This window comes from Ranitomeya imitator, chromosome 2 (assembly GCF_032444005.1).
Source record: "Ranitomeya imitator isolate aRanImi1 chromosome 2, aRanImi1.pri, whole genome shotgun sequence".
Lineage (NCBI taxonomy): Eukaryota > Metazoa > Chordata > Amphibia > Anura > Dendrobatidae > Ranitomeya > Ranitomeya imitator.
The window spans coordinates 252,763,739-252,787,535 of NC_091283.1; the positions used below are offsets into that span (position 1 = coordinate 252,763,739).

Sequence of the window (23,797 nt, forward strand, 5' to 3'; positions counted from 1 at the left end):
ATTCTTTGTTATTTTAGGTGATCTTGCTATCCACATTTGTTTTCAGGGCTATTGTCCTGCTTACCCCCTTTTTGTTTCATTTTTCACCTTTACCCCTAACTATCCCCATTTTACAGCATGAAAGTTCGAGACCACATTGGCTGTGAGCTGGTCTCATTATGCTGGGAAGGGCCCAATAAATATTTACCTTTTCAGCCTATTAATCACTGAACAGCTGTCTGCTTTTTCTTTGCTGGTTATTAAAAAATGGGTGGACTCACCCAAAAAATTAATTGGGGCCCCCTCCATTTTTAATAACCAGCTAAGGCAAAACAGACAGCTAAGGGCTGATATTAAAAAGCTGTGAAGGTCCATGGATATTGGCCCCTATCAACACTAATCCTCAGCCACACGAGAAATGGAGCATCTATTACAAGCGCTAATTCTTGAGCATCGACTCAGCTCTTCCTGATTGCTTTTGTACAGTGGCAATGGGGGTAATATATACAGCTCTGGCAAAAATTAAGAAACCACCACATCAGAACCCTGTCATGGGCAGCCCATTCTCCAGACCTGAACACCATTGGAAACCTCTGGAATGTAATCAAGAGGATGATGGATAGTCACAAGCCATCAAACAAAGAAGAACTGCTTTCATTTTTGCACCAGAAGCAGTGTGAAACACTGCTGGAAAGCTGCCAAGATGCATGAAAGCTGTGATTAATAGTGTTGAGCGATACCTTCCGATATTTGAAAGTATCGGTATCGGATAGTAGCGGTCGATATCCAAAAAATATTGGATATCGCCGATACCGATATCCGATACCAATACAAGTCAATGGGACACAAATATCGGAAGGTATCCTGTAATGGATCCCAGGGTCTGAAGGAGAGGAAACTCTCCTTCAGGCCCTGGGATCCATATTCATGTGTAAAATAAAGAATAAAAATAAAAAATATTGATATACTCACCCTTGGACGCGCCCTGGTTGTAACCGCTGCAACTGCCATGATTCCCTTCCTAAGAATGAGCGCGTGAAAGACCTTCGATGACGTTGCGGCTTGTGATTGGTCGCGTGACCGCTCATGTGACTGCTCACGCGACCAATCACAAGCCGCGACGTCATCGCAGGTCCTTCACGCGCTCATTCTTAGGAAGGAAAGCATGGCGTTTGCAGTGGTTACAACCAGGGCGCGTCCGAGGGTGAGTATATCAATATTTTTTATTTTTATTCTTTATTTTACACATTAATATGAATCCCGATACCGATTCCCGATATCACAAAAATATCGGAACTCGGTATCGGAATTCCGATACCGCAAATATCGGCTGATACCCGATACTTGCGGTATCGAAATGCTCAACACTAGTGATTAAACATCATGGTTATTCAACAAAATATTAATTTCTGAACTCTTCCTGAGTTAAAACATTAGTATTGTTGTTTCTAAATGATTATGAACTTGCTTTCTTTGCATTATTTGAGGTCTGAAATCACTGGGGTTTTTTTTTTATTTTATATTTAATCTGTCAGAAAAAAATAATAAATTTATTGCTTGAAAATTCTGAGACATGTTGTCAGAAGTTTATAGAATAAAAGAACAATTTACATTTTACTCAAAAATCAGACAACCTGGACATTTTGCAGTGGTCTCTTAATTTTTGCCAGGGCTGTAAGTATAATTACAACTGTGATTTGACAAAAATCAGAGCTGACATCAAGCCCAGGGTTAGTAATAGAGAAGTGTCTATGAAACACCCTGATTACTAACACTGTAAGTAAAAATAAAGAAACACAGATTAAAAACATGTAATTAAATTATAAAAACAGACACCCTCTTTCACCCATTTACCAAAAAAAAACACCTGCAGGTTCAATGAGATCCACAAGGTCCAGCGTAATCCACATCGCGGTCCCAAGACGATCCCCGGCTCCAATACATACAGAAGCCACAGCCATCATAAAATGTGACCCCTCCCCGTGTCCGCCGTACACACACTAAGGGTGGCATGGAAGCCGCCACCTGTGAGGTCACTGGAGATGCAGTTATCGCAGTAGCCTTTGTGTGAGCCGCCAACTATCACTTGAGGTGAACTCAAGGAGCACAGTGACCGGCAATACGCATAACCTGGCGGAAACATTGATGTAGGTTGGATTGCCGGACTGCCCCCTGCGTGACACAGGGGCACTACAGTACGGAAGTCCGACAGTGAACAGTGGAATCATTACAGCGCATCAGATGGTGAATCACTGGTGGACTGCGTTGCCCACTAGAATTTGTTACATAAAGCAAGCTAAATCTAAGTGGGCAGAAGGACCTGGTGTTTTAGCTTACTAAGTCTGGTATTAACCCCTTTCTGCCATCAGACATACTATTCCGTCCATGTGGGGTGGGCTTTACTTCCCAAGGACAGAATAGTACGTCATAGGCGATCGGCCGCGCTCACGGGGGGAGCGCGGCCGATCGCAGCCGGGTGTCAGCTGCTTATCGCAGCTGACATCCGGCACTATGTGCCAGGAGCGGTCACGGACCGCCCCCGGCACATTAACCCCCGGCACACCGCGATCAAACATGATCGCGATGTGCCGGCGGTGCAGGGAAGCATCGCGCAGGGAGGGGGCTCCCTGCGGGCTTCCCTGAGACCCCCGCAGCAACGCGATGTGATCGCGTTGCTCCGGGGGTCTCCCACCTCCTTCCTGCAGCAAGTCCCAGATCCAAAATGGCCGCGGATCCGGGTCCTGCAGGGAGGGAGGTGGCTTACCAAGTGCCTGCTCAGAGCAGGCACTTGGTAACGCTGCACTGCTCTCAGACAGATCGGTGATCTGTCAGAGTGCTGTGCAAACCGGCAGATCACCGATCTGTGTTGTCCCCCCCTGGGACAAAGTAAAAAAGTTAAAAAAAAAATTTACAAATGTGTAAAAAAAAAAAAAACCTAAATAATGAAAAAAAAAAAAAAAAAAATATTATTCCCATAAATACATTTCTTTATCTAAATAAAAAAAACAATAAAAGTACACATATTTAATATCGCCGCGTCCGTAACGACCCAACCTATAAAACTGTCCCATTAGTTAACCCCTTCAGTAAACACCGTAAGAAAAAAAAAAAAAACGAGACAAAAAACAATGCTTTATTATCATACCGCCGAACAAAAAGTGGAATAACACGCGATCAAAAAGACGGATATAAATATCCATGGTACCGCTGAAAGCGTCATCTTGTCCCGCAAAAAACGAGCTGCCATACAGCATCATCAGCAAAAAAATAAAAAAGTTAAAGTCATGAGAATAAAGCGATGCGAAAATAATTATTTTTTCTATAAAATAGTTTTTAGCGTATAAAAGCGCCAAAACATTAAAAAAATGATATAAATGAGGTATCGCTGTAATCGTACTGACCCGAAGAATAAAACTGCTTTATCAATTTTACCAAACACGGAACGGTATAAACGCCTTCCCCAAAAGAAATTCATGAATACCTGGTTTTTGGTAATTCTGCCTCACAAAAATCGGAATAAAAAGCGATCAAAAAATGTCACGTGCCCGAAAATGTTACCAATAAAAATGTGGTAACGCAAAAAATATTTTTTGCAATAAAAAGCGTCTTTCAGTGTGTGACGGCTGCCAATCATAAAAATCCGCTAAAAAACCCGCTATAAAAGTAAATCAAACCCCCCTTCATCACCCCTTTAGTTAGAGAAAAATAAAAAATTAAAAAAATGTATTTATTTCCATTTTCCCATTAGGGTTAGGGCTAGGGTTAGGGTTAGGGCTAGGGTTAGGGCTAGGGTTAGGGCTAGGGTTAGGGCTAGGGTTAAGGTTAGGGTTAGGGCTAGGGTTAGGGCTAGGGTTAGGGCTAGGGTTAGGGTTAGGGCTAGGGTTAGGGTTATGGTTAGGGCTAGGGTTAGGGCTACAGTTAGGGTTAAGGCTACAGTTAGGGTTGGGGCTAAGGTTAGGGGTAGGGTTTAGATTACATTTACGGTTGGGAATAGGGTTGGGATTAGGGTTAGGGGTGTGTCTGGGTTAGAGGTGTAGTTAGGGTTACCGTTGGGATTAGGGTTAGGGGTGTGTTTGGATTAGGGTTTCAGTTATAATTGGGAGGTTTCCACTGTTTAGACACATCAGGGGCTCTCCAAACGCGACATGGCGTCCGATCTCAATTCCAGCCAATTCTGCGTTGAAAAAGTAAAACAGTGCTCCTTCCCTTCCGAGCTCTCCCGTGTGTCCAAACAGGAGTTTACCCCAACATATGGGGTATCAGCGTACTCAGGACAAATTGGACAACAACTTTTGGGGTCCAATTTCTCCTGTTACCCTTGGGAAAATACAAAACTGGGGGCTAAAAAATAATTTTTGAGGGAAAAAAAAAGATTTTTTACTTTCACGGCTCTGCGTTATAAACTGTAGTGAAACACTTGGGGGCTCAAAGTTCTCACAACACATCCAGATAAGTTCGTGGGGGGGTCTAGTTTCCAATATGGGGTCACTTGTGGGGGGTTTCTACTGTTTAGGTACATTAGGGGCTCTGCAAACGCAATGTGACGCCTGCAGACCATTCCATCTAAGTCTGTATTCCAAATGGCGCTCCTTCCCTTCCGAGCCCTCCCATGCGCCCAAACGGTGGTTCCCCCCCACATATGGGGTATCAGCGCACTCAGGACAAATTGCACAACAACTTTTGGGGTCCAATTTCTCCTGTTACCCTCGGGAAAATACAAAACTGGGGACTAAAAAATAATTTTTGTGGGAAAAATTTTTTGTTTTATTTTTACGGCTCTGCATTATAAACTTCTGTGAAGCTCTTGGTGGGTCAAAGTGCTCACCACACATCTAGATAAGTTCCTTAGGGGGTCTACTTTCCAAAATGGTGTCACTTGTGGGGGGTTTCAATGTTTAGGCACATCAGTGGCTCTCCAAATGCAACATGGCGTCTCATCTCAATTCCTGTGGATTTTGCATTGAAAAGTCAAACGGCGCTCCTTCCCTTCCGAGCTCTCCCATGCGCCCAAACAGTGGTTTACCCCCACAAATGGGGTATCAGCGTACTCAGGACAAATTGTACAACAACTTTTTGTTTCCAATTTCTTCTCTTACCATTGGGAAAATAAAAAATTGGGGGCGAAAAGATAATTTTTGTGAAAAAAAAATGATTTTTTATTTTTACGGTTCTGCATTATAAACTTCTGTGAAGCACTTGGTGGTTCAAAGTGCTCACCACACCTCTAGATAAGTTCCTTAGGGGGTCTACTTTCCAAAATGGTGTCACTTGTGGGGGGTTTCAATGTTTAGGCACATCAGTGGCTCTTCAAACGCAACATGGCGTCCCATCTCAATTCCTGTCAATTTTGCATTGAAAGGTCAAACGGCGCTCCTTCCCTTCCGAGCTCTCCCAACGCATAGCGGATGAGGCTTGTGTAGTGACCAGACCCGGGCATGCGCACTAGGTACCGCAAATCTGCGCAAGCGCACCTCGGCTACTCTTCAGCAGACCAGTGGTGGACTGAAGTGCGCCTGCGTACTAGGACTATGCTGTACAAGAAAGCGCAACGCCATCCAGAGGGCGGTCTCAGGATGTACCGCTGCACAGGACCCAATAGCACACAAATGGAATCAGGTAGACGCTACACTTAGATCACACCCCCATTGATAGACGCTGTATTACATCTGTCTTACATCTCTGATTGGGTTTTGGTGCTTTATGTGAATAGGAGATCTATCATGGTACCTTATAGTACTAAGTGCATCACCCCTTCGCATATGTTTATTTTATTTTATTTATTTTTTCATATGTTTTCATATATTTTTACATTGCCTACAGCTGTGGTCGTTTGGTGTTCTGTTTATATTCTTCTAGCTAAGATCGACGGGCATATATGTGGACGAATTTGCACTTTGGTCTTGTGTATAGTTATGTTCACACTATACCTACAATAAATATATATATATGCGTTATTTAGGTTATTCTCGATCATTGCATATATCGTTTCATTTTATTATTCTTTAGGTCATTTTGCTTACTTTGTTTATTTTGCTAATCTCTTTATAGTTTATATTTATAAAGTGTCTCATAGTGTGTTGGTAAATGCAGTGGTCTTGCTGTCACATTTTGGACTACGCCGCTCAAAATTATGTTTGTACTGTATCATTCTCTCCTTCTGGCTTATGCCTTAGTGTACCAGTGCCACTTTTTTCTCCATATACATGCGGGGCTGTGTCTATCAATGGGGTTGTAATCTAAATACAGCGTCTATCAATGGGGGTGTGATCTAAGTGTAGCGTCTACCTGATTCCATTTGTGTGCTATTGGGTCCTGTGCAGCGGTACATTCTGGGACCGCCCTCTGGATGGCGTTGCGCTTTCTTGTACAGCATAGTCCTAGTACGCAGGCGCACTTCAGTCCACCACTGGTCTGCTGAAGAGTAGCCGAGGTGCGCTTGCGCAGATTTGCGGTACCTAGTGCGCATGCCCGGGTCTGGTCACTACACAAGCCTCATCCGCTATGCGTTGTTACTCAGAGTGACCGGGGCGTGCCTACATGGTGCTCAGCACGCATGCCCGGATTATCACGCAACTTTATTTGTTATGCGCCGGTATCTAGGACCAACAATAACAATATGGCCGCTACCATCTGGCTCCATGTGCCCCCCCTGCTGCTGCTCTCTCACAGGTGAACTCCATCTAATTGTTTCATGATTGTATATATAGCTTTACTGAGTACTTCACACAATATGCTGCTATTCTTTCCCTGAGGAAGCCGCCATAGTCGCGGCGATACGCGTGGGTTCGCACCCCACATCCCCTCCTCCCTCTCTCGTCTCTCTCCCCTTTACTCAGCTTGTCTTGGGGTCCTGATTCATTGGATGTCAGCGGCTCCTTTTAGGCACAGGTATATGATGCTCTATTCAGGCATGTATAAGACCACTATGTTGATTGCCTTGTGCATTTGCATCTGCACTAGTGTGGCATTAGCTTTTTCTCAGTAGCCATTGAGGCATTGATTGTTGTATGTCTGTTATTATCATTTGTTCCTTGGCTTTGATTTTCCTTAGGACCATATGGTACTGTGATATCAGCGGGTTTATATATAGGCATGCACTGTATTTTTGATAGTGGGGATATGAGAGCACTTTACAGAGACTATTAGTATTTTATAGAGACTATTTGTATTACATGTATTGCTATACGGCTAAATTATAGGCCATCACGTTGTATATATCTATCTCTATTTTTGGGAGGGGAAGGGGATGTGGTTAGTCATTTTCCCTATATTAGGAAATGTCTGTTGTGCACGTTTGTTTTGTGCATTTGCATTTTTAAATGTTTTTAGTCTTGTTTTTTTTGTGTGATGTATTATGATTATTATTGTTATATTTCTTCAATAAAAACGTTGTACTTTTTGGGAATTGTTTGAGGTGCTCCCGTTTTTGTGGACATGATCTTTTCTTTCCTTGGTTACCTTTGTAGTTTTTCAGTCCATGGTGAGCCCCAACATCATTATTACATTCAGTGGTGCCCTCCGCTTTCTCTATTCTATTTCAAACAGTGGTTTACCCCCACATATGGGGTATCAGAGTACTCAGGACAAATTGTGAAACAACTTTTTGGTTCCAATTTCTTATCTTACCATTGGGAAAATAAAAAATTGGGGGCGAAAAGATAATTTTTGTGAAAAAAAAATGATTTTTTATTTTTACGGTTCTGCATTATAAACTTCTGTGAAGCACTTGGTGGGTCAAAGTGCTCACCACACCTCTAGATAAGTTCCTTAGGGGGTCTACTTTCCAAAATGGTATCACTTGTGGGGGGATTCAATGTTTAGGCACATCAGTGGCTCTCCAAACGCAACATGGCGTCCCATCTCAATTCCAGTCAATTTTGCATTGAGAAGTCAAATGGCGCTCCTTCGCTTCCAAGCTCTGTCATGCGCCCAAACAGTGGTTTACCTCCACTTATGGGGTATCGGCGTACTCAGGACAAATTGTACAACAAGGTTTGGGGTCCATTTTCTCCTGTAACCCTTGGTAAAATAAAACAAATTGGAGCTGAAGTAAATTTTTTGTGAAAAAAAGTTACCGTAAATGTTAATTTTTATTTAAACATTCCAAAAATTCCTGTGAAACACCTGAAGGGTTAATAAACTTCTTGAATGTGGTTTTGAGAACCTTGAGGGGTGCAGTTTTTAGAATGGTGTCACACTTGGGTATTTTCTATCATATAGACCCCTCAAAATGACTTCAAATGAGATGTGGTCCCTAAAATAAAATGGTGTTGTAAAAACGAGAAATTGCTGGTCAACTTTTAACCCTTATAACTCCCTAACAAATAAAAATTTTGGTTCCAAAATTGTGCTGATGTAAAGTAGACATGTGGGAAATGTTACTTATTAAGTATTTTGTTTGACATATCTCTGTGATTTAATTGCATAAAAATTAAAAGTTGGAAAATTGCGAAATTTTCAAAATTTTCGCCATATTTCCGTTTTTTTCACAAATAAACGCAGGTAATATCAAAGAAATGTTACCACTATCATGAAGTACAATATGTCACGAGAAAACAATGTCAGAATCACTGGGATCCGTTGAAGCGTTCCAGAGTTATAACCTCATAAAGGGACAGTGGTCAGAATTGTAAAAATTGGCCCGGTCCATAACGTGCAAACCACCCTTGGGGGTAAAGGGGTTAAACCATAATAACACCCCGGCAGCAGGCGCGCTGTCTGGGTGTTATGTTTGACTCCGATCTCTCCTTCACCTCCCATGTACAATCTCTTGCCCGCTCGTGCTGCTTACACCTAAAGAACATCTCTAGAATCCGCCCTTTTCTCACCATGGAGACAACTAAAACCCTCACTGTCGCCCTGATCCACTCCCGCCTGGACTACTGCAATGCTCTATTAATTGGCCTCCCCCTCACTCGACTTTCCCCTCTCCAGTCTATCCTTAATGGAGCAGCCAGGGTCGTCCATCTGGCTAATCGTTACTCGGACGCGTCCGCTCTTCGCCAGTCGTTACACTGGTTGCCCATTCATTACAGGATACAATTCAAAGTACTTGTTCTCACCCACAAAGCTCTCCACAGTGCGGCCCCCCTTACATCTCCTCCCTCATTTCTGTGTATCTGCCTAACAGACAACTGCACTCTGCAAATGACTTTCAACTAACCTCTGCACTAATCCGTACCTCCCACTCCCGACTCCAAGACTTCTCCCGTGCTGCGCCAATCCTCTGGAATGCTCTACCCCAAGATATTAGGACCATCCATAATTTGCATAGTTTTAGGCGCTTGCTCAAAACACATTTGTTCAGAGCAGCCGATCATGTTCACTAATCAAACTCATTTTATGTTTGTGTGTGTGTAGCCCATTCAGTATCTCCATCTACCCCCCACTCCATGAAGATGGCTGGACCATCATTGTAAATACATCACTGTAAATACACACCTGTACTTTGTATCCCCCCACCTCTTTGTAGATTGTAAGCTCTCACGAGCAAGGGCGGCTTATTGTGCTTTAATTATTGTATTGTTAACGTTGTTACTTATGACTTTTGTGTTTGAAACTGTTAAACTGTAAAGCGCTGCGGAATATGTTGGCGCTATATAAAGATTATTATTATTATTAAACCACTCACAGAGAGCAGGAAGGCTAAATCCAAGTTGGCAGAAGGACCTGGTCCATTTGGCCAATAGTTACAGTATTTAACCCTTCACAACGCATGATGCAGTTACGTCATATATCATAAAAATATAAGAAAAAAAATACCGCTTTTCCTCCATTAAAAAAAATACACAAATTTGGAATTGACGTGTTCCGAAAGGTCTGACCAATCAAAATCCAAAATAATCTGATCAGTAAACGGCATAACGAGAAAAAAACTCGAAACAATATAATTACGTTTTTTTAGTCGCCGCAACATTGCAATAAAATGAAATAAGAGGTGATCAAAACACGGTATCCGCGCCAAAATGGCATCAATAAGAACGTCCCGCCAAAATAAAAAAAAAAAACCCCAACGGCGATGTGGATGGAAAAACAAAAAAAAAAAAAAAAATCGCCCGAGGGTTAAAACACTCCGAGGTGCATGCATGGAAAAAATCTGTGGTCGTGTGATCTACAAAAATGATCACCAGTAAATAAAACGGGACGCGGGTGAGATTGGCGCAGAATATTGTACACACTGGGATTAAGGGGAAAATTCTTGCGTGTAATTGTCACATATAAATAAATGTGTAATCACGATCAGATGTCATATCTAGTCTGCAGCTCAAAAAAAATCACATGACAGGATTCATCTATATCTATATACAGTAAGGGTCCTTCTATCTACTGGGATTCAGCATTCTTATATAGAGCAGGCGGAATCCAAGTCACTAAAGGACCTGGTCCCTCTGCAACCGAGAAATATCCGACTGTGTGAGAAAGCGGAATCCCAGTGCACAGAGGGACCAGGACTACAGCCACAACCATCTCATTCCCTGAGGGACCTGATCACGTGACCCCTGACTCCTCCCCCTGTGACCTCATCACAGGTCCTGTGCGCACAGAGCAGCCATATATGTGGAGTGCAGCTCTGCAGGTGGAGGTATGTGGAGATTCCCCATTACTGAGCGCGGGGACATTAACCCCTTCTGCACGGAGACTCTTTATAAGAATCATAACGTTGTTGTTCTGTTTCCTGTAATAGATACATACGAGCCAACTATGGAGGACATGAAGTGAGGGAGCGGATTGTTCTCCTAGTACAGGGCCCCTTTCTTGGCCCCACACAGTGTAATGATCCTTATGTAGTATGTATGATGCCCCCACACACAGTATAATCTTCTCATAGTACCGCCATACCCCCACACACAGTATAATGTTCCTACAGTACCGCCATACCCCCCACACAGTATAATGTTCTCATAGTACCACCATACCCCCACACACAGTATAATGTTCCTACAGTACCTCCATCCCACACACAGTATAATGTTCTCATAGTACCACCATACCCCCACACACAGTATAATGTGCCTACAGTACTGCCATACCCCCACACACAGTATAATGTTCTCATAGTACCGCCATACCCCCACACAGTATAATGTTCTCATAGTACCGCCATACCCCCACACACAGCATAATGTTCATACAATACCGCCATACCCCCACACACAGTATAATGTTCCTACAGTACCGCCATACCCCCACACACAGTATAATGTTCCTACAGTACCGCCATACCCCCACACACAGTATAATGTTCTTATAGTACTGCTATACCCCCACACAGTGTAATGTTTCTACAGTACCGCCATCCCACCACACACAGTATAATTTTCTCATAGTACCGCCATCCCACCACACACAGTATAATGTTCTCATAGTACGGCCATATCCCCACAAACAGTATAATGTTCCTACAGTATCTCCATCCACCACACACAGTATAATCTTCTCATAGTACCGCCATACCACCACACACAGTATAATGTTCCTACAGTCCTACAGTACCGCCATACCCCCACACACAGTATAATGTTCTCATAGTACCGCCATACCCCCACACACAGTATAATGTTCTCATAGTACCGCCATACCCCCACACAGTATAATGTTCTCATAGCACCGCCATACCCCCACACACAGTATTTTGTTCTCACATTAGTGGCTTCCCAAAGAGACAGGACAATGTTTCCACAGGACCGGAATCCCCCTCACACACAGTATAATGTCCCCACAGTACTGCCATCCCCCCACTTTCTAATGTTCCCACAGTACTGCCCCCTACATGCACAATATGGTACCATCCACCTCACTGACTACCTCCGACCACCGACAATTAATACATTCTCACTTAGCCTCATCCTTGGTGCAGATACTAATGAACCCAGGATCTATGAGATATTTACCATACGATAGTTGGATAGGCAGGAGTGTATCATCCATAAAGGTCGCCCACTCGGTTGCTATGATGCCTATGAATTGACAGGGCTCGGTGGGGTTGGTACTGGTCACCCTCTCCTTCCCATCATCACAATGTCAGCGATATCCACATTCCCATGACGGTGATACCGCTGAATAGATTAGTGAATCAGGGAGTGGAAAGCTCCTGATCCACCATACAGCCTTCACTTCTGAGTCTGAGACTCCGTGCACTGCAGGCACAATGACGTCACTACATCACACCTGTAGTACGGAGCCTCAGTACTCACACCCAGGGCCGCCATCAGGGCATTACAGCCATGACTGGCGTATGGGGTCCGGTGGGCAGAGGGGGCCCCCCCTACAGGCACTGCAGCACGCTATTGACGTGCGGGCCCGCACGTCAATAGTTAACAGCCTCCAGCCAGTCGGAGGCTGGCAGCTGACTTGAGCAGCAGTGCGCCTGTCGCCGGCGTCTGACGTCATTGTCAGCCGCCGGCGAGTGCGTGCTTCACCTGCGTGGAGGGAGTGCGAGGAGCGCGGCCAGGTAAGAAATCGTGTTTTTTTTTTGTTTTTTAGAGCGGCGATACAGGGGGCCCCGGGGCAGAATTCTGGACACGCTGGGGCAGAGATGCTGGACACAGGGGCAGAGATGCTGGACACAGGGGCAGAATGGTGGACACGCTGGGGCAGAATGCTGAACACGCTGGGGCAGAGATGCTGGACACGAGGGGCATAGATGCTGGACACAGGGGCAGAGATGCTGGACACGAGGGGCAGAATGCTGGACTCGCTGGGGCAGAGATGCTGGACACGAGGGGCAGAATGGTGGACACGAGGGGCAGAATGCTGGACACGAGGGGCAGAATGCTGGACACGCTGGGGCAGAATGCTGGACACGCTGGGGCAGAATGCTGGACACGCTGGGGCAGAGATGCTGGACATGCTGGGGCAGAGATGCTGGACACAGGGGCAGAATGCTGGACACGGGCATAATGCTGGACACGCTGGGGCAGAATGCTGGACACGCTGGGGCAGAATGCTGGACACGCTGGGACATAGATGCTTGACACGCTGGGGCATAGATGCTTGACACGAGCAGAATGCTGGACACAAGGGGCAGACTGTGAGACACGGGGGCAGAATGCTGGACACAAGGGGCAGACTGTGAGACACGGGGGCAGAATGCTGGACACGAGGGGCAGAATGCTGGACACGAGGGGCAGAATGCTGGACACGAGGGGCAGAGTGCTGGACACGAGGGGCAGAATGCTGGACACGCTGGGGCAGAGATGCTGGACACGGACAAAATGCTGGACACAGGGGCAGAATGCTGGACACAGGGGCAGAATGCTGGACACAGGGGCAGAATGCTGGACACGCTGGGGCATAGATGCATGACACGCTGGGGCATAGATGCTTGACACGAGCAGAATGCTGGACACGAGGGGCAGAATGCTGGACATGCTGGAGCAGAATGCTGGACATGCTGGGGCAGAGATGCTGGACACAGGGGCAGACTGTGAGACACGGGGCAGAATGCTGGACACGGGGGCAGAATGCTGGACACGAGAGGCAGAATGGTGGACACGTTGGGGCAGAATGCTGGACACGCTGGGGCAGAGATGCTGGACACGAGAGGCAGAATGGTGGACACGTTGGGGCAGAATGCTGGACACGCTGGGGCAGAGATGCTGGACACAGGCAGAATGCTGGACATAAGGGGCAGACTGTGAGACATGGGGGCAGAATGCTGGATATGTGGGCAGAATGATGGACACGAGGGGCAGAATGCTGGACACGAGGGGCAGACTGTGAGACACGGGGGCAGAATGCTGGACACTCTGGGGCAGAATGCTGGACACTGGGGCAGAATGCTGGACACGGGGCAGATTGTGAGACACGGGGCAGAATGCTGGGCACGGGGGACAGATTGTGAGACACGGGGGCAGAATGCTGAACACGGGCAGAATGCTGGACACAAGGGGCAGACTATGAGACACGGGCAGAATGCTGGATACATGGGCAGAATGCTGGACACAGGGACAGAATGCTGGACACCAGGGCAGAATGGAGATACAGGGCATGACTGGAGACACTGGGGGCATGACTGGAGACAGATGGGGCAGAATGGAGACACGGGGCATGATTGGAGACATGGGGGCATTATTGGAGCCATAGGGGGCAGAATGGAGATACGGGCATGATTGAAGACACGGGGCAGAATGGAGATACACGGTATGATTGGAGACACGGTGCAGGATGAAAGACATGGGGGCATGATTGGAGACAGATATAGCAGGGTTAGAGACAGATCGTACAGGATCATGGGACAGGATGGAGACAGATGGGGCAGGATGGATACTCTGTCATGAGGGCAGGATGGGTGAACATATGGCTGAAGCCAGGAATGAGACACACGGGGCCAGGGTGGGGGATATTATTATTACCATAGGGGCTAATTAAGGGATATTATTACTGCAGTGATGTATTTATTTTATTTTTTGAGGACACTGTTTTAAATGGGGGGGCGGTCCTGTTACTGTGTAGAGTTTTTTTTTTCATGTGGTGTAATGTAGAAGTTGGGAAAAATTAAGTAATGTGTTCTGCAAGCGGAGCTCGAGATAACTGTGTTATTTCCTGTAGAGACGAGTCCTGGCTGGATGAAGTGATGGCGGTCTGTGCTGGATGAAAGATGAAGGACTTCACCTTTAGACGTCACTGGTGAGTCAGTGTTACCTATACACTGACAGTATACACTGTATACTATATACAGAGCTCCTGTGTATAATGTCACCAGTGATCACTGTATAACCTGTACACTGACACTGCATACTAAGTACACATCTCCTGTGAATAATGGCACTGGTGGTGATATTAGTATTGTGATTTTTTTATTATTACTGATCAGTATTGTATTCAGTCACTATGTGGTGGTAATATGTGGTCTGGACATGGTGTGGTGGTATTTGTTCCTTGTATGTGCTATTATTTGGTCACTATGTGGTGGTAATATGTTGTCTGGTCATGGTGTTGTATTTGTTCCTTGTATGTGATATTATTGGTCATTTTAAAAATTGAAAAATAATTAAAAATATACCTAACTTGTATTGCATATTTTAACAAATATTTATTAGGTTACAGCAGAGTAGGGCCCGGCCAAAAGTGTCTACCGTGTTATGGTGGTGGCTCACAAAATCTTTTGGCCAAAACAAAAGCTGCTGGCTATACGTGTGATCTGGTGATGGGAACTGTTAATGTGTGATAGGTGAGAAGTGGAGTTTTTTCAAGAGAGAGCAGTGGGACTGTGGACAGTTCGAGGGGTGGAGCGTGGAGGCGGGGCTGGGGTGGAGCCTGGGCGGAGTCTCAAGTGGTCCCGAAAATTTTGCCAGTATGGGGCCCTGAAATTTCAAGTGGCAGCCCTGCCACCATTATGCCCCTGTAAGCAGGGTTCCGCCCCACAACCAGCTGCCTCGGGCACTTTGCCATGAGCTGGTACCTCAGATTCTTCCCCGCACCCCTTTCCTTTGCTTGGTGCCAAATCTGTTCTGCCTTTGGGGCTCTGGCTTTTATAATATCAGTAACTGCGTCATCAAGGTCTCCTGACCAGGTGCACCCTCTAGACTCTTCCCTCCGGAAACCCTCCCTCTTCCCATTGATGTCACATGGTCCCGTCTGGACGGCAGATAGCAGTCTGTACAAATGCAGCACAGCCCTGAGGAGTCTTTTTTTATGACTCCTTTTTACACCCCTTATGTAATATATATGATGGCGCTCACACAGTATAATGTTTCCACAGTACTGGCATCTCTCGTAAAAAAGGTATTTTCACACTACTGCAATAACCCCCCACAGTTTAATGTTCTCATAGTACCGCCATACCCCCACACACTGTATAATGTTCTCATAGTACCGCCATACCCCCACACACAGTATAATGTTCTCATAGCACCGCCATACCCCCACACACAGTACAATGTTCCTACAGTACTGCAACACCCCCACACACAGTATAATCTTCTCACAGTACCGCCATACCCCCACACACACAGTATAATGTTCTCATAGTACCGCCATACCCCCACACACAGTATTTTGTTCTCACATTAGTTGCTTCCCACAGACATAGGACAATGTTACCACAGGACTGGCATCTCCCTCACACACAGGATAATGTCCCCACAGTACTGCCATCCCCCACTTTCTAATGTTCCCACAGTACTGCCCCCTACATGCACAATATGGTACCATCCACCTCACTGACTGCCTCTGGCCACCGACAATTAATAAAATACTCACTTAGCCTCATTCTTGGTGCAAATACTAATGAACCCAGGATCTATGAGATATTTACCATACGATAGTTGGATAGGCAGGAGTGTATCATCCATAAAGGTCGCCCACTCGGTTGCTATGATGCCTATGAATTGAAAGGGCTCGGTGGGGTGTGGTATTGGTCACCCTCTCCTTCCCATCATCATAATTTCAGCGATATCCACATTCCCATGACGGTGATACCGCTAAATAGATTAGTGAATCAGGGAGTGGAAAGCTCCTGATCCACCATTCAGCCTTCACTTCTGAGTCTGAGACTCCGTGCACTGCAGGCACAATGACGTCACTACATCACACCTGTAGTGCGGAGCCTCAGTACTCACACCGCACAGACCAGAGCAGCGCTCCTCAGGAACCGGGTTGGCTGAGTAGTGTGTGGTTTTATATCAGGAATTGTGGGGGCATCATATTAAGAGAAGAGCTGTTGGGACTCTCATACTGAATGTGTGGCTGGTAGGGGCCATTATACTGGGGTTGTGGTGGACTGTAAATGCCTCCATACTGAGTGGGGTTTTATTTTGTATAGCAGGTTGTGGTGGCCATAATTAGAGATGAGCAAATATGTTCAGAAAACGATCGCCAAACATAAATTTGGCATGAATATGGTACATTCAGATTCATGATCGGTAACACGAGCATTTTTCTTAAGATCGGAAAAAGTCGTTAACATTCGGTAAAAGATATAATAGAAGCCGGCAATACTTGTGCCTCGTTTAGTAAAATCATAGCCATCAATGTGGGAGACTGGGGTTCAAATCCTGGCTCTGCCCTGTTGGACATAATATACCAGTAGTTGTCCATAACACTATGGTGCCTACCTCAATAACCATGAGAGTGTCAGGAGCAAAGAGAATCATGCCAGCTCAGACGTCACCTGGATTAACAAGGTCCGAATCGGATGTCGAGGAACCAGGACAATCTGATGATAAATGGGCTACTGGACCAAACCATACATGGACAAGGCAAGAGGGAATGGGAGCCAGTGAAGAGATTTGCAGAGGGGAGAAGTGGAGGAGTAGTGAGGAGAGAGATGAATTAGGTAGCAGAGTTAAGGATGGACTGGAGAGGTGCAAGGGTTTTAGCAGGGAGGCCACAGAAAAGGATGTTGGAGTAGTCGAAGCGGGAGATCATCACAAATCCTGAATCCCATAGTCCAGTGCCCATATACCCATCACACATCATCCCATAGTACAGTGCCCATACACCCATCATACATATCCTCCATCCCATAGCCCAGTGCCCATCACACATCCTCCATCCCATAGTCCAGTGCCCATATACCATCACACATCCTCCATCCCATAGTCCCGTGCCCATACACCCATCACACATCCTCCATCCCATAGTCCCGTGCCCATATACCCATAACACATCCTCCATCCCATAGTCCAGTGCCCATATACCCATCACACATATCCTCCATCCCATAGTCCTGTATCCATATACCCATCACACACCCTCCATCCCATAGTCCCGTGCCCATATACCCATCACACATCCTCCATCCCGTAGTCCCGTGCCCATATACCCATCACACATCCTCCATCCCATAGTCCCGTGCCCATGTACCCATCACACATCCTCCATCCCATAGTCCCGTGCCCATATACCCATCACACATCCTCCATCCCATAGTCCCGTGCCCATATACCCATCATACATATCCTCCATCCCATAGTCCCGTGCCCATATACCCATCATACATATCCTCCATCCCATAGTCCCGTGCCCATATACCCATCACACATCCTCCATCCCATAGTCCAGTGCCCATATACCCATCACACATCCTCCATCCCATAGTCCCGAGCTGGGTGGCGCTGAGCAGGGAGTTCCTGGAGATGTGCTGTTATGTAACCTGGCAGTGCGGCTCTGTGTGCGGCCGCTGATGATGTGATTTTCTATGCCGGTAACAATAGAGCGCGGCAGTAATAGAGGAGGGGGATTCATTTCTGTCATGTGCTCTCTGCTCCTTTCTGGGGGGCAGACAATGGCTGGAGCTTATGTTCCCAGGGATGCCAGATTTCTCCCACCCGGTCAGTGTCTGCTGAGGTGTTGTGGAGTGGGAAAACTGCTGCTCATAGCAACCAATCACAGCTCAGCTTCTTCTAAACAGCTCTGGTGAAAAGAAAGATGCTTAGTGATTGGTTGCTATGTGGAATGGGTGTGGCTTGACACACACACATACATACATACATACATACACTCAGCTTTATATATATATAGATTTTTTTTCTTTCCGTTGGACGGCCCAATTCCAGCTGTTGCTGTCGGACCTGTGATTTCTATCTCCTCCACTGTGTACAGGATAATAGGGTATAATAAAGTAGTTATGGACGAAACTTAACTAACATTGTGCAGTGACTCTGCTTTCCATATAGTGATGGATATTTCTTGTTAGTGAAACTATGATGTTTTTCACTTTAACCCTTTGTTAACCCCCTCTGATCAGTGCGATCATACAACATACAAGCCTCTGATGGCCCCGGTGATGCCCTGCTCTACTGTAGTGCCGTGTATCATCACTGCTGTCAGTGTAATACTAACGGCCCCATACACATGAGATAAGAGTTGGCTGAACGGTCATTTGGCAGACGGCCATCTCTCCCGACTCCCCCATACACACAAATATTCCAGCTTTCCTGGGGTCTGTATGAGAGAGTCGCCTCCAGACTCCTCTAGTGGAGGATTATCTACAGGAAGAAGAAACGGATTATCCTCTGAAAGTCAGGATGTCAGATCCTTCTCTGCCCTGAGATCATCTGTCGGGAGACCCCCAAATACATTATATAGTCGCCCAAACCCCCGAAATTAGTGATTTCATGGAACTTTAGTCTAATGTGTATGGGGGCGGTAAAAGGTAACTTATTGGATGCTGCCGCTGGCCTAATAGACCTTCATACATTGCAGCCCAGACCCCATTATTAGGCATGTAAGTACCGTAATAACTCGGCCGCCCCATACTATCCAGTACTTGGGGGCGGGGGGCATTCAGCCAAACTCTGTCTGACCTGAGATCTAATGTGATAGAAGATTACAGTGCGGGGAAGACGGGAAACCTTCATATAGAGGCCGGTGGTGATGGAGTCAGTGACCGACTCTGGCAAAATCTGTCTCTAGAGCCGTAGTAGAAGATGAAGATGTCGTCCTCATCATGAAGTAGTTATTTCTCATGTCGCGTGTAATGAATATCTCCTGCAGTATTGCTAATGCCGATTCCAGGGTCGGTAAATGAGACGAGAATTAGCGTTATGGAAGATGAGTCTATGAGAAACGTGTTCAGCTGCCAACTCCGAGGAAGAAACTGCTTGTTGTCTGTGGCCTAAATATATAGGATTTATTAGTAGATGTAAAGAAGGAAACTAAATACTGTAAAATAATAAATCTCCTCATATGTTTCCCTTATTATCCCCAGTAATTGTATTATTACACAGGATTCTTATGATGCTACATCGGCTCATCTTCTCATTCAGGTCTCTACAATATCGGATCCTCTCAGTGAAGATCTTCTACAAAAGAACATTTTCCTGATTTACCCATCAAAGATGGATATGGGCAGAGACAAGATGGCGGAGAGGATATTACACCTCACCCTAGAGATCCTCTTCCGGCTTACTGGAGAGGTGAGAGATTCTGATGACGTCACATTACATCATTCTTATCTATGGGAATAACAGATGGACAGAACTGGAGAGGTGAGGACTCTGGAAATATCTGTAGTGAGATTTATTAATGTGTCTCTCCATTACCAGGATTACACAGTGGTGAAGAAGACCTCTAGTGATCGCTGTCAGGACCCTGTGTCTGAGGGATGGGGAAGACCCCTGAGCCCAATCACGGGGCCTCCACCTCACCCCTTGATCCATGAGGATATCAATGACCAGAAGATCTTAGAACTCATCTACAAGATGATTGAGCTGCTGACTGGAGAGGTGACACTGCTGGGAATGCTGGGACATTATACAGTAACGCTATGAAGGGATCGGGGGATGACGGTATCATTGTATGTGTCAGGTTCTTATAAGGTGTCAGGAAATCGCTGTCTATTTCTCCATGGAGGAGTGGGAGTATTTAGAAGGACACAGAGATCTGTACAAGAACGTCATAATGGAGGTTCCCCAGCCCCTCACATCTCCAGGTAATAGACAGGACTAAATACACACGGCCTATAATTATCTGTATGTAAAGAATGAATTCACTCCCTGTATGTGTTTCCTCCAGATCTATCCAGTAAGAGGACAACACCAGAGAGATGTCCCCGTCCTCTTCTTCCACAGGACTGTAACCAAGAAGATCCCAATGCTCCTCAGGACCATCAGGTAGATGGAGAGAAGGTGTCAGGAGATCTCCCCTATGATGTGTAGATGCCGGTGAAGGTCTTGTGCTCAGTCTTGTTTTATCCACCAGTATTATATGTTTTATACTTGTGTAATGAGAGCGGTGGAGATGGCAGGATTAGAGCTGATCATAGATGGGACTTCTCCATCTGTCGGTGACTTTTATAATATTTGTTTCAGGGTGAAGATCTGACCTATATTAATACTACAGAGACATATGTGAGGGGGGATGAGCGGTGTAAAGAGGAGATTCCCACATATGGCTACCCAGGTGAGTAGTAACCACTAAATGCAGAGAAGTCACAGATTCTTCTCATCACCGGATGTGGCGGCTTTATCGGTGGTGTAGTCCGGCCATATTACCATGATCACCATTTTGCCTCTCGACCACAACATTCTCCTCCACCCAAAACTGTTCTAATGACTATGGCCATTGAAAGCCCTTTTCTATAGAACGTACAACCTGGTAGATCCACCTACCCCCTGGGTTTAGGAGACGCTGTTACCTGCCCAGATCTGTAAAGTATAAAGCCAAATGACAGCATACGTAGAATGTGCTGACAAGGTAGAAAATTACTTGAAGAAAAATATTATGATGGGCTGTAACAGAAAGCGGAGGGTAATAATAATTATATAAAGTCCTTTAGATGGTGGCGCAAGATGCCAAAGCTATTATAAATTCCTGCAGTGATACCAACAGACCTCCACAAAAAGTCTGTAAACAAATGAACATGCAGTAATGTACACCTAGGGGTATACAGGTACGCGCTGGAAAAATAGCAAAAAAAAGGTGGGTGAGGAGTAAGAGTGCCCTTAAAATAAATGGCCACTTATATAATGTCCCAATATGTTGTAATTTGATGTCCGGATCAACATAGGTATACCCACGGTATGCCCACTTCACATAGCCAAGGAATTAATGAAAGGTGCACAAAAGGTACATAAAAGTTCTGCCTACCTCCGTCGGTGATTAAAAGACTTTAACGTTCCTCCTGGTGTTCCGGATGTATTCAGGCAAAACGAAGTATTGGAACCAGGTGGCTGCCCCGGCCGGCTGCAAGCCACCAACAACTAACCTCCGAGTGGAGACGGGATCCTGCCGAGCCGACGCCGCATGTGCTGTCAGCGGTGAGTACGGACGGTGCGCAGGACCTGCGTGACGTAAATGGTCACGTGACCGTAACCCCCGGGGGAGTGAATACGAAGTGCAGCTAGGACCAAACAACCAACGCATGTGGAGACGCATGTCTCCTTCCTCAGGGTTGATCCCTGCCTCGTACTCATCGTCCTTATATAGCTTCTCATAGGATAAGCCGGCTATTCAAAGCCAAAAAGTTCCGTACCCATGTTCAATCCTCTTGGTGCAACAGTATCCAGGAGGAAGATCCATTTTGTCTCGGCTCGTGACATTGCCTTAATATAATCGCCACCTCTCCAATGGTGGTGTACCGCCGATATACCGGATATTTTCATCTCACGTACTGTCCCACCATGATGTTCTATAAAATGCTGCGAAAGTGGGTGACCCATAAATTTATTTTTAATATTGCGGATATGTTCGCTGATCCTTATTTTTAAGGGTCGTTTTGTCCTTCCCACATATAGTTTGCCGCATGGACATTCTATGGTATAAATCACCCCTGTTGTGGAGCATGTGATACAGTTCCTAATTTGAATTCTCCTATCTCCTTTTTTAATATACGTGTATTTCTGTACTGTAGTCTGCTTGCATACATTGCATTTGTGGCATGGAAAAAAACCTCTTGGCTTGGTATGTAAAAGGGAAGACTGTATCAGAGAGGATTTTTTCTGGACCGTAGGGGCAATCATATTTCCCAGATTTTGGCATTTTTTATACACGAAACGTGGCTGGTGGCTAATGTTATCTCCCAATACTTTGTCATTTTTTAATATATGCCAATGTCTACTCACTATCTTCCGAAGGATATTTGAATTTGTGTTATACTTTGTGATAATAGGAATAGACTCAGCTTGGGCTGAAAGGTGGCAGATGAGGTTTAACAATGATAAATGTAAGGTTATACACATGGGAAGAAGGAATCAATATCACCATTACACACTGAACGGGAAACCACTGGGTAAATCTGACAGGGAGAAGGACTTGGGGATCCTAGTTAATGATAAACTCACCTGGAGCAGCCAGTGCCAGGCAGCAGCTGCCAAGGCAAACAGGATCATGGGGTGCATTAAAAGAGGTCTGGATGCACATAATGAGAGCATTATACTGCCTCTGTACAAATCCCTAGTTAGACCGCACATGGAGTACTGTGTCCAGTTTTGGGCACCGGTGCTCAGGAAGGATATAATGGAACTAGAGAGAGTACAAAGGAGGGCAACAAAATTAATAAAGGGGATGGGAGAACTACAATACCCAGATAGATTAGCGAAATTAGGATTATTTAGTCTAGAAAAAAGACGTCTGAGGGGCGATCTAATAACCATGTATAAGTATATAAGGGGACAATACAAATATCTCGCTGAGTATCTGTTTATACCAAGGAAGGTGACGGGCACAAGGGGGCATTCTTTGCGTCTGGAAGAGAGAAGGTTTTTCCACCAACATAGAAGATGATTCTTTACTGTTAGGGCAGTGAGAATCTGGAATTGCTTGCCTGAGGAGGTGGTGATGGCGAACTCAGTCGAGGGGTTCAAGAGAGGCCTGGATGTCTTCCTGGAGCAGAACAATATTGTATCATACAATTATTAGGTTCTGTAGAAGGATGTAGATCTGGGGATTTATTATGATGGAATATAGGCTGAACTGGATGGACAAATGTCTTTTTTCGGCCTTACTAACTATGTTACTATGTTACTCAAGGGTTGGTTTAGATCTAGGAGCTGGATTAATAAGTTCCTGTCCGGGCTTGCTTATAGCCGTTTCTTTTGATTTTTCTAGCAATGTTGCATTATACCCTTTTTCCAGGAATTTTTTGGTTACTATTTGTGATTCCATCTCAAAATCCTGAGGCCTCGAGCCGTTTCTATGAATCCTAGTAAATTGGCTTTTAGGTATGTTTAGCAACCAGCCGGGAAGGTGACAGCTATCTAAAGGGATATAACTGTTGTGAATTCCACTCTTGGGCTCCCTCCGGTGGTTGTAAGTAGTATTTTTGTGATTTCTGCTCTTGGGCTCCCTCCTGTGGTTTTGAGTGGTATGGCTGCTTCTTGGATTTAGCTTCTGCAGCTGTTTTCACTGATCGTCTTTCGGGCTCGGCTATATT

General features: G+C 45.5%; 1 protein-coding gene across 1 annotated transcript in view; it reads left to right on the plus strand.

The window, feature by feature from the left end:
* Window positions 1-23,797, plus strand: part of LOC138666360 (gastrula zinc finger protein XlCGF57.1-like) — a 61,298-nt gene that overhangs the window by 2,388 nt on the left and 35,113 nt on the right. The window contains exons 2-3 of the mRNA XM_069754587.1: window positions 20,440-20,537; window positions 20,736-20,826. Coding sequence (XP_069610688.1) covers window positions 20,440-20,537; window positions 20,736-20,826 — 189 coding nt within the window. The remainder of the gene's footprint in view (window positions 1-20,439; window positions 20,538-20,735; window positions 20,827-23,797) is intronic.